Below are 12,521 nucleotides of genomic sequence, written 5' to 3' on the forward strand. Positions count from 1 at the left end.
GTGGACCTCAGGGCCTTCCTCACCAGATGCCTCAGACTTAGGGTATACCCTCACTCAGCAGATGGGTAATCTCCCTCAGTTCCAAGCAGGAAAACAAGTAGGTCCACCAGAAAGAGAGGGTCAAAATGGCTACCCGATACAAAATGGCTGCCTTGGTAACAAAGAGGGGTTCTGAGTCAAAGTGTGTGAAGTGCTGTGGCTGTCCCTCTGTGATTTGAGTCAGACAATGGGAGGTGAGAATGGTCCTTACACTTTGGAGTGGCGTGTGTGATCCTAGTGCCTGCCTATCGCTTCCTGTTCACTGGCCCTCCGAGACGGAGGCTGGGAAGTGGCCACATAGGGGTTTGTGTCAAAGGAGAGCATTACGTGCCCTCTCCAGCAACTGAATGAGGCTTTACTCCACCGGGACACAGCAGACAATGCAATGAACTGTGGCCAAGTCCCTTTCAGAAGGACTTAAAGCTTTGTCCGGAGCTAGTCAGCGAAATATTCAGCCTAACCCCGTGAGGCTGAACTAGAATGGAATGATAATTTGTGGAGTTTGGCAGACAGCCCTCATCCCAGCACCCAGTACACATCAGGAACCACTGTAGTCCATCAAATCTGCCAACCAGAGCCAGCTTCATGGCTGTCAAAGTTCAGTATATTGCAAAGATATTAATACCCATGTCAACATCGTTAAATGGTTCAGGCACAGAATTTTCAAATGCTTTAGTATATATATTTAAAAATGCACCAAAAGCACTCTAATTAAATAATGGAAGCAAGTTTTAACGTCATCTCTACTGACTCTGGGCAGAGCACTCATGAGCCAGGTTAGCTGGTTAGGACAATGGCAGCAGGACAACTAATGGGGGGGGGGGGGGATATGGAGGGGAAGGAGGGAAAGAATAGGGAGAGAGAGAGACTGAGAAAGAATGAGAGAATGAGAGAGATAGCGAATAGGAGAGATAAGAATTAGAATGAGTGACAAACGAGACAGAATGAGAAAATAAGAGCAAGAATTGAGAGAGAATTCGAGTGATGGAGAATGAGAAAGAGAGCGAGATAGAGAGAGAATGAGACAGATAAGAAAGAGAAAGTGAGCGAGAACAAGAGAGAGGGAGAGGGAAAGAATGAGAGAGAGAGAGAGGAAGAGGGAAAGAACGAGAGAGAAAGGGAGAGAGAGAGGGTAGAGAGAGAGAGAGGAGAGAGAGAAAGGGAGAGGGAGAGCGAGTGAGGGATGGTGTGGAATGGAGGGAGGGGAGGCAGGCCAAGACGTGAGGGGTAGGGAAAGTGAGATGGGGAAGGGGCTTGGAGAATGGAAGGCAGAGGTTAAAAAAGATGACGAGGAGGGAAGGTGGGGAAAGGAAGTGAAGAAAGGGACAATGGGAAAGGCAAAGGAATACATCTGCAAAGAGAACAGCGAGTGAGAAGCTGGCTTAGGGACTCAGGTGACAACAAAGGAAGTGGGGTGAAAGAGAGGAGGAACAGGGGATGAAGGTTGGCGGGAGAAAGCAAGTACGTGAGAGAGAAAGACTCAAATTTAGACGGTGCTTGAAGAGGCGGAAAGCACGGATACAGGAGAGAGAGAGGCGAGGAGTGGGATGAATGGAATGAAGCAAAAGAGGGAGAGGGGAGGTCTTCTCACTTAAGCCAGAAAGACTTGCTAAAGGGGCAACAATTATCTTTGCTCCCTCAGAATCTTTTCTATTGCTTCCCAAAAGAAGCAGCATGGGAATGAACGGGCCCTGATCCAGTAACTGGCCAATCACTGCTCAGCACCACAGTTAAAACCAGCACACCAAAATCTAGGAAAGTCATTTTTATCTTTGCAAGCAGCACACGTTGGCATAGGAATTAAATTTAGAAGCACACCATAACTCTTGAAACAAGCCAAATAGTCTGGTCAGCCCACTCTCCCTGGCGACGACGTGCCAAGCTAGGGCCTGTCCTGTTGCCGTGAACCGGGACATTAGCATTCCAGGCCGGAGCTCGTGGCTTTGGGTGAGCCCACCCTCCCCCCCACCCCCAAGAGCGCAGCGAGAGCTGACAGAGACCCGACAAGAAAGTGACAATGGACAGCTGCAGCCACACAGAATTCCAACGGAGCTTTACCTGCCCGTACATTCTGAGGGTATGCCACGTAGCCGCCTCTTCCGCGGGTGCCCCTACCTGAGCCTCGCGTCGCTGCCGTTGCTGCTGCCACTGGGCCATAGGCTGCTGCGGGAAAGCCTGCGTACAGCGGGAAGAGAGAGACGAGCGGTGTAAATTCATCGGACAGGCACAGCACCGCAAGACACTGGAGCAGAATTCATGCGGTTTCCTCTTTTCCCTCTCTTAACTCTCTCTCCCTCCCTCATTCTCTTATTTGCTTGAGCAAGCAAATCTCAAGGTTGTATAATTTATACATTCTTTAATAATAAGTGAATCCTGAATCTTGTTTCTCACATTCTCTCTCTCTTTCTCATTTTCTTTTTCATTCTCTTTCTCATCCCTCACTTTCTCTCATTCTTCATTCTCTCATTGTCTCTCTCCCTTATTGTCTCTCTCTCATTGCCTCTTTCTTCCCCAGTCATTCTCTCTCACTATCTCTCCAATTTTCTCTCTCTGTCTCTTTCTCTCTTGTCCTCCCTCTCTCTCTCTTCTTCTCTTTGTCTCTTTCTCACTCAATCTTCATTCTCTCTCTCTCTCTTTCTCACTCTCCTTCTCCCTCTCTCTCACAGAGAGAGTCTCTGGAATGAGGTGTCGGAGTGATGGTGGAGACAAGGGCGATGGAGGTGTCGATAGGACGTGAATATGCTGAGACTGGAGGGATACAGGCATCTGTGTTGGCAGAAGGGCTTAGTTAGTTAGGGATTTAATTACAGGTTTAATTAGTTTGGTTCAACGTTGTGGGCAGGATTGCCTGTTCCTGTGCTTTACTATTCTATGTACTTTAGGCCATTCAGCCAATCAACTCTTCTCTGTCGTTCAATTGCGGCTGATATTTTTTTACAACCCCATTCGCTCCGTAACACTAACCCCCCACTTACCAATCAACAATCTATGCCTTAAAGACACCCAATGGTAGATGAAGGTTCAATTATGCCATTGAAGAGAAGTTCAGGTAGGTACGTGAATGGGAGAAGTCTGAAGGTCTTGCTGCAGGTAGATGGGACTGGGCAGAAGATCAGGTGAGCATGGACTAAATGGGATGAAGGGCCTGTTCATTACTACAGTAACTATTGTAGTAGCTACTGACTCTACAATATGTGGACAGATTAATGGATAGGAATGGTTTAGGCCAGGGATCCCAACTTGGGGTCCATGGACCCCTTGTTTAATGATATTAGTTGATTGTATAAGTTGGGAAGCCTTGGTTTAGATGGATTTGGGCCAACACAGACAAATGGGTCTAGCCCAGGAAAGCACCTTGGATGAATTAGACTGGAGGTTGTGTTTCTCAAATGTCTGACTCTATGACAAACACAAACAGTTAAATACTCACATGTACGTTCATACTTTTGTACACAGCCCTTCATTTCCCCTTTAAGTGCTTCCAGTAATCTAGTTTTTGTAACCTCTCCGCTGTCAAAATTTCCAGGAATTTACCATCCTCTGTGCAAAGACAGTCTTAGCATCCCAGTGTTAATATCTGCCCCCTTAATTTGTAACCCGTCACCTTGTTCAAAACTCCCCTACTTGTGAAAAAAGTTAAACATCTTCCCTCTCATAACTCCTCAGGATGTTAAACCTTTCAATAAAATTATCTATCATTCTTCTAAACTCCAATTTCCTTAGCCTCTTTTGATGGGACAACCCTTTCTTCCTTGGAATTAGGAGGGTGCATCTCTTCTGGAATGTCTCCGCTGCTGTTATTCTTTCTTAGGGAGGCAATATTGCTTTACTTTTCATTTCAAATATGAAATGGGAAAACATAGACAAGTTTGATAACACGTGCACCACAAAGCTGTGAGCTTAGCCCCTGCTCTACTCACTTTACACTTATGTTTGTGAGGCGAAGCACTGGTTCCCATGGCAAAATTAAGTTTGCTAACAACACCATTGTCATTGGCTGAATCAAAGGTGGCTGATGAATCAGCCTGTAGGAAGGAGATTGGAAATCTGGCTGAGCGGTGTCACAACCACCACCTCTCACTCAATGTCAGCAGGACCAAGGAGCTGATTATTACTTCAGGGGGAGGAACCCAGAGGTCCAGGAGCCATCCTCACTGGGGGATCAGTGGTGGAGAGGATCAGCAAATTTAAATTCCTTGATGTTATTTCAGAGAATCTGTCCTGGATCCAGCGCTTACGTAAATGGATTAAGATGAAAGCACGGCAGTACCTCTGCTTCCTTAGGAGTTTGTGAAGATTCAGGATGACATTTAAAATTCTGACGAACTTCTATAAATGCGCGGTTAGGAACATTTTAACTGATTGCATCACTGCCTGGTATGACAATACCAGTGTCTCTGAATGGAAAATCCCACAGAAACTAGTGGGTATGGCCCAGTCCACACGGGGAAAACCCTCCCAACCAGTGAGCACATCTACACGGAGCGTTGTCGCAGGAAAGCAGCATCCATCATCAGGGACACCCACCATCCTGGACGTGCTCTCCTCTCACTGCTGCCATCAGGAGGAAAGTATGGGAGCCCCAGCATCCACATCAATAGGCTCAGGAGCAGTCACTACCCCAAGTCATCAGACTCTTGAACCAAAGGGGATAACTTCACTCAATTTCACTCACTCCATCCACTGTTCCCACAACCTATGGACTCAACTTTCAAGGACTCTTTATCTCATGTTCCTGATATTTATTGTTTATTTATTATTATTATTATTTTCTCTTTTGTGTTTGCACAGTTTGTTGTCCTTTGCCCATTGGTTGTTTGTCCTGTTGGGTGCGATCTTCCATCGATTCTAGCGAGTTTCTTGGATTTACTCTGTATGCCCGCAAGAAAACACATCTCAGCGTTGTTTACGGTGACATATATGTACTTGAATAATAAATTTACTTCAAACTCTGGTTGGGTTTCAGATCTGTCAAGTTAATTAGACTGCCACATTTGTGTAATGTACTTTGAATCCTTAGAAATATCCTGCACTATCAGCATAATCCACCAGGTGGCAGTTGTGTTCACCCCTCACTAATCAGAGATGATCATGTTTGAAGGTCATTAACAACCACTAGTTAGCAATGGTAACTTGTACTAAACGACAGTGCCACACTCCCTCAGTATTGCACAGTGTTAAAGTGGTCCAACTTCCGTTCAACAAGGCATAGGTGGAGGTTGTAAGTAAGTTTCTAGTAATTTTTTTTCTCTGTCAGTACATAGTTACTGTGCTCAGAATGGATCTAGAGTTAGTGGTATTCCTTGTGTGAGATATAGGAACTTTGGGAGTAATCCATTCCCCCTGATAACTACACACGCTCGAAGTGCACCGAGCTGCAGCTCCTCAGAGACAGAATTAAGGAACTGGAGCTGCAGCTCCTCAGAGACCACGTTAAGCTGCAGCTCGATGACCTTCGGTTCATTCAGGAGAACGAGGAGGTGATTGATGGGAACAAAAAGGAGTTTGTCGCCCCTAGGTTGCAGGAGATAGGTGCCTGGCTGACTGTCAGGAGAGAGGAAAGGAACAGGCAGCCTGTGCGGAGTACTGCCATGGTCGTTCCCCTTAATAATAAATACACCGCTTTGGATACTGTTCGGGGAGGGGGACAACCAACCGGGGAGCCCACAGCGAGCAGGTCTCTGGCACTGAGTCTGTTTCTGAGGGTCAGAAGGGAAGGGGGGAGGAGAGGAGTGTTGCAGAGATAGGGGATTCCATAATTCGAGGAACAGAAAGCAGGTTCTGTGGACGTGTAAAGCACACCCGGATGGTATGTTGCCTCCCAGGTGTCAGATCGGGTCCACAGCATTCTAAAGGGGGAGGGTGAATGCTGGAGCTGGTGGGGAGGGCTTGAACTAATTTGGCAGGGGAATGGGAACCAGAGTGATAGGGCTGAGGATGGGGCCGCTGGTTTATAAACAAAGGCCGTGTGTGGTGAGATTGCGAGGAAGGACAGGCAGATGATAGGGCAAAACTGCAGTTAGTGGGGTGCTTTGAGGTGTAACGTGGGGGCAAAATCGAAAAGGGTGATGAATACAGGATGGAAGGTGTTATATTTGGAATGCACACTGTATACGTAATAAGGTAGATGATCTTGTAGCACAGTTAGAGACTGGCAGGTACAACATCGTGGATATTGCTGAGTCGTGGCTGAAAGCAGATCGTAGTTGGGAACCCTACGTCCAAGGATACACCTTGTATCACGGGACAGGTAGGTAGATAGAGTGGGTGGGTCTGTTGGTAAAAAATGAAATCGAACGCTGATGGTTAGGTTAGAGTTAGATGACACATGATTATAAGATACAGATGCCTTGCGGGTAGAGTAGAGAAGCTCCGAGGGTAAAAAGACTTTAATGTAAGTAGTATATCAGTCTCCAAGCCAGGATGTGGGACAGAATTTACAATGGGAGATAGAAAAGGCATGTAAAGGCAATGTCACGATGGGCGTAGATTGGAAAACCAGGTGGTGCTGGATTCCAAGGGAGGGAATGGTAGAATGCCTAAGAGATATCTTTTTAGAGCACTTGTAGATGAGCCCACTAGGGGATCAGCAAATCTGGATTGGGTGTTGTGTGATGAACAAAATTTGATTGGGGAGATTAAGGCAGGAACCCTTCGGAAGCAGTGATCATAATATGATAGAATTCACACAAGAGGGAGAAGCCAAAGGCAGATGTATCAGTATTACAGCGGAATAAATGGAATTACAAAGGCACGAGGGAGAAGCTGACCAAAGTTGATTCGAAGGGGCACTAGCAGGGATGACGGCAGAACAGTAATGGCTGGTATATTTGGAGACAGTTCGAAAGATGCAGTATAGATAGATCCCAAAGATAAACTAGTATTCTAAATGGATGATGAGTACCGTGACTGACAAGGGAAGTCAAAGACAGCATAAAAGCAAATGAGAGGGCATACAATATAACAAAACATAGTGGGAAGGTAGAGGATTGGGAAGCATATAAAAACCAACAGAAGGCTGCTATAAAACCATAAGCTGAGAAAAGATGAAAGATGAAGGGAAGCTAGCCAATAATATAAAAGAGGATACCAGAAGTTATTTCAGACATATAAAGAGCAAAAGGAAGGCAAGAATGGATATTGAACCACTGGACAATGATGCTGGAAAGGTAGTAATGGGGGATAAAGAAATGGCGAAAGAATTTAATTAGTATTATGCATCAGTCTTCACTATGGAAGACACTAGCACTATGCCAGAAATTCAAGAATGTCAGGGGGCAGAAGTGAGTGTTGCTGCTATTACCAAGGGGGGTATTTGGGAAGATGAAAAGTCTTAAGGCAGATAAATCACCTGGACCAATGGAATACACCCCAGGGTTCTGAAGGAGGTAGCGGAAGAGAACATGGGGGCATTTATATGATCTTTCACTAGATTCTGGAGTGGTTCATGAGGACTGGAAAATTGCAAATGTCACTCCATTCTTTAAGAAGGAACGGAGGTAAAAGACAAGAAATTGTAGGCCAGTTAGCCTGACTTCAGTGGTTGGAAAGATGTTATTCATTATTAAGGATGAACTGAAGGGGTACTTGGAGGCACCTGATAAAATCTATGAAAAGATGTGCTGGCATCGCAGAGGGTCCAGAGGAAGTTTATGAGAATGATTCCAGGAGTGAAATGGTTAATGCATGAGGGGCATTTGATTGCTTTGGGCCTGTACCCAGATGAGTTTAGAAAGAGGGAAGATCTCATTGAAACCGAACGCATACTGAAAGGTCTGGATAGAGTGGATGCAGGGAAGATGTTTCCTGTAGTGAGTGAGACTGGGACCTGAGGGCACAGCATCAGATGAGACGGACATCCATAGAAAACAAAGATGAGAAGGAATTTGTTTAGCCAGAAGGGTAGTGAATCAGTGGAGTTCATTGCTACCGGTGGCTATAGAGGTCAAATCACTGAGTACCGTATACTTAAAAGGAAGGTTGATAGGTTCTTGATTAGTGGCATCAAGGGATGTGGTGAGAAGGCAGGAGGATGAGATTGAGAGGGATAATAAATCTGCCATGATGAATGGCGGTGCGTGCTTGATGGGCCGAATGGCCTAATTATGCCCCTATGTCTTATGATCTGAAATGTTGGCCGGGAGGTCAGACAGCATGGAGGGGGGATAAACACTCGACGTTTCGGGCTAACACCTTTAATCAGGAGTTATTCTTGCATTTTGTGCAGGCTGCTCAAGGTTTCCAGCATCCGCAGAATCTCTCGGGTATATACAAATATATCTTTCCAATCACAGTCACAAACTGCACCAGTCTAGCAGATCTAGCAATAGCAGGTGCCAACGTCAGCATCCTGAACACAGTCCAGTAGAGTATTGATTATCTTTGCATGAGACGCTAAACCAGGGCCACTTCTACCCTCTGTGAAAATACTGAAACACTACTTCAGAGAAGAGCTGGGAGGCCTCCAGCATGTCCCGGCCAATATTTCTCCATCACTTAATATCACTGAGGAAACTGGCCATCTGTTCATCACTATGCTTATGGGGAGCTGTCTGTGGGAGAACTGATATAGACAGGAAAAATTTAGAGGGATATGAGTCAAAGGACCGTTACGACCCCTACCATCCAGGACATGGCCTCTTCCCATTACTCCCTTCTCTCTCTCTCTCTCTCTCTGTCTATCTATCTTAACCACCCAAGACATGTCCTCTTCTCATTACTGCTATCAGGGAGGAGGTACAGGAGCCTGAAGAACAACACTCAACGCTTTAGAAACAGCTTCTTCCCCTCCGCCATCAGATTTCTGAATGGCCCGTGAACGCTACCTTGCAACTCCCTTCTCTCTCACTCTCTCTCTGTCTATCTATCTATCTAACCATCCAGGACACGTCCTCTTCTCATTACTGCTACCAGAGAGGAACTTCAGGAGCCTGAAGAACAACACTCAGTGCTTTAGAAACAGCTTCTTCCCATCTGCCACCAGATTTCTGAACGGCCCATGAACACTACCTCATGATTTGTCGTTTTGTCTGTCTGTCTATCTATCTAACCACCCAGGACATGCCCTCTTCTCATTGTTACCATCAGGGAGGAGGTACAGGAGCCTGAAGACACACACTCAACAATTCAGGAACAGCTTCTTCTCCTCTGCCATCAGATTTCAGAACAGAATAAATTAATCCATCAACACTACCTCACTATTTTGTCCTTTTTTGGCACCATTTATTTTTGTATATGTATTTTTCACAACGTAATGATGAATTTTATGTATTACACAGTACTGTTGCCAGAAAATTATAGCTATCACAACATATGCCAGCAATAATAAACCTGATTCTGATTCTGAAGATCCACTTCCATGGTTCCTTTTCTCACATTCCCCTCAGCTCCCTCACCCACACAGTGCAGGGAATTTAGACGGCCCAATTAAACTCCCGACCTGCACGTCTTTGAGACGTGGGAGGAAACCAGAGCACCTGGAGGAAACCCTTGCAGTCGCAGGGAGAGCACCCAAAGTGGACGTGGGAATCGAACACTTGTCCCTGATTCTGTGAGGCAGTGGGCCTACCAACTGTGCTACTATTCCGTCGCTAATGGTGTTAGGGTTCCCCACTGTTGAGCAGTTGAGGGGGCTTATAAGATTTATTCGGGCGCCATAAGCCAGCCTTGCAGTTGGAAAGAAATTAAAGAGATATTGTCCCCGAATGAAGCGGGAGGATTTACTTTTCTCTCAGTATGGAAGAGTTAATGATATGAAGGCAGGTCAGAGCTCTGAGATGAGGTTGTGTGTTGAAGTATCACTGTGGAGCAGCACAAAGGAATACAACACTGTTGGAAGTTTCAGTCTTTTGGATAAGATATAAAACTGAAACATCTGCACTTTCAGGTGGACAGAGATGATCCCACAGCTCTATTTTAAACAGCAGGGGAATTTTCCACCTCTGCTCTGGCGTTTATTAATTCCTCATTCAACCATACTAAAAAGAAATCATCACATTGCCATTTACGAGAGCCTACTGTGCGCAAATTGACTGCTGCCAATTTCCCATTTTATAACCTTTACTGGACTGCAGAGGGCCCTCCCTTGGCTGCGAAAGGCTTTGGAAGGCCTCATGGCCACGAGGGTTACCGTGGAAACACAAGCCTTTTCCCATCATTTCTCTCTGAAAACCTCCACCCGTTTGACAGACTCAAACAGATGTACGACTTCATTAGCACACAAAAGCTTATTAATAAACTTACTTCAAATAGTCAGAGCAGACTGCGTAAGGATGAAGGGCATTTGTCGTAGGGACTTCAAAGGTTTCACAACCCTGGGAAAACAGGACTCCGTCTGGGAATTCGCTGATGAGGTCCGGGAGAGATTTCGTTTAACTCATTCCTGGTCAAATCAGCTAAATTAGCAAATGCACACAGCGGCTACCTCAACAACAGGCCACACCAGCCCTTGCACAAGCTGGCACTGACTTAACCCATGGGAGATGGAGATGATAACGAGACAATTAAGGTACGGGGCACAAGAGGTGGCCGAGGTCCACTGTCCTCTCCTATCAGATTCCTTCAACCTCAGCCTTTTCCACCTATTACCTCCCAGCTTCTTACTTCATTCCCCCCTTCCCCTCTCCCCCACTCATCATCTGCCAGTTTGTACTCCTTCCCCCCCTCCCCCCACTTTCCTATTATGGCTTCTGCCCCCTTCCTTTCCAGTTCTGATGAAGGGTCTTGGCCCGAAAAATCGACTCTTTATTCCCTTCCATTGGTGCTGCCAGACCTGCTGAGTTTCCATACGATTTTATGTGTGTTGTGTTTATGATAGTTGCTGAAGACATTCACACAAGAAATTACTGGCTTTATGCTGGCAATTGTTAATATGTTGGACTGGTTACAATGAAATGTATTTGTTCCACAAACATTCCACCAGTACCTTTGTAGAAACTTCCTCAACTCAGCCTGACTCCAAATCCTTTTCCACTCACAGTTCAGGTTCAAAGTAGGGATATGTCACCATATCCTGGCTTGGGGTTAATTTTCTTACAGGCATTCACAGTAGAACAAAGAAATACAATACAATCAATGAAAAACTACATGAAACAAAGACTAACAAGCAAACAACATGCAAAAGAGGACAAATCATGCAGATAATAAATAATGTAAAATCAGTAATAGAGAATGAGTTGTAGAGTCCATGAAAGTGAGTATGTCGGTTGTGGAATCAGTTCAGTGCGGAGATGAGTGTAATTATCCACGCTGGTTCAGGAGCCTGATGGTTGTTGGGGAATAACTGTTCCTGAACCTGGAGGTGTGGGGCCTAAGGTTCCTATACCTTCTCCCTGATAGTAGCAGCAAGAAGAGAGCCTGGCCTGGATGGTGGGGGTCCTTGATGATGGATGCTGATTTCTTGTGGCAGGGCTCCTTGTAAATGTTCTTAATGGTGTCCTGTGATGGACGGGGCTCTACCCACCTCTTTTCATAGCCTTTTCCATTCTCGGGCATCGGTGTATCCTTGCTGGGTTGTGACACTCTCAGGATACTCTCCATTGTACATCTCCAGATGTTTGTCACATTTTTAACCATCTAACAATTACAGCACGGAAACCGGCCATCTTGGCCCTTCTAGTCTGTGCCGAATGCTTACTCTCACCTAGTCCCACCGACCTGCACTCAGCCCATAACCCTCCATTCCTTTCCTGTCCATATACCTATCCAATTTTTTTTAAGTGACAAAATCGAACCTGCCTCTACCACTTCGACTGGAAGCTCGTTCCACACAGCTACCACTCTCTGAGTAAAGAAATTTCCCCTCGTGTTACCCCTAAACTTTTGCCCCCTAACTCTCAACTCATGTCCTCTTGTTTGAATCTCTCCTACTCTCAATGGAAAAAGCCTATCCACGTCAACTCAATCTATCCCCCTCATAATTTTAAATACCTCTATCAAGTCCCCCCTCACCCTTCTACGCTCCAAAGAATAAAGGCCTAATTTGTTCAACCTTTCTCTGTAACTTAGGTGCTGAAACCCAAGTAACATTCTAGTAAATCTCCTCTGTACTCTCTCTATTTTGTTGACATCTTTCCTATAATTCGGTGACCAGAACTGTACACAATACTCCAAATTCGGCCTCACCAATGCTTTGTACAATTTTAACATTCCATCCCAACTCCTATACTCAATGCTCTGATTTATAAAGGCCAGCATACCAAAAGCTTTCTTCACCACCTTATCCACATAAGATTCCACCTTCAGGGAACGATACACTATGGATGATAAGCAAAGAGGATGTGGCTGTGTTCTCTATTAATTACTGTGGAGAGCATTCTGACAGGCTGCATCCCCGTCTGCTATGGGGGGGCTACTGCACGGGACCGAAAGAAGCTGCAGAGGGTTGTAAATCTAGTCAGCTCCATCTTCCGTACTAGCCTACAAAGTACCCAGGGTATCTTTAAGGAGTGGTGTCTCAGAAAGACAGTATCCATTGTTAAAGA

At 45.6% G+C, this 12,521-nt stretch overlaps 1 protein-coding gene across 24 annotated transcripts in view; it reads right to left on the reverse strand.

Moving 5' to 3' along the window:
• msi2b (musashi RNA-binding protein 2b) overlaps positions 1 to 12,521 on the reverse strand; it is a 621,405-nt gene that overhangs the window by 87,570 nt on the left and 521,314 nt on the right. For 13 of the 24 annotated variants that reach the window (XM_073053228.1, XM_073053231.1, XM_073053230.1 and 10 more), the window contains one exon: positions 2,098 to 2,214. The exons of 1 other annotated variant lie outside the window; for it this stretch is intronic. In XM_073053228.1, the coding sequence (XP_072909329.1) occupies positions 2,098 to 2,214 (117 nt within the window). The remainder of the gene's footprint in view (positions 1 to 2,097; positions 2,215 to 12,521) is intronic. 10 more of the 24 variants (XM_073053233.1, XM_073053238.1, XM_073053237.1 and 7 more) reach the window with 1 other exon arrangement.

This window comes from Hemitrygon akajei, chromosome 8 (genome assembly GCF_048418815.1).
Source record: "Hemitrygon akajei chromosome 8, sHemAka1.3, whole genome shotgun sequence".
Lineage (NCBI taxonomy): Eukaryota > Metazoa > Chordata > Chondrichthyes > Myliobatiformes > Dasyatidae > Hemitrygon > Hemitrygon akajei.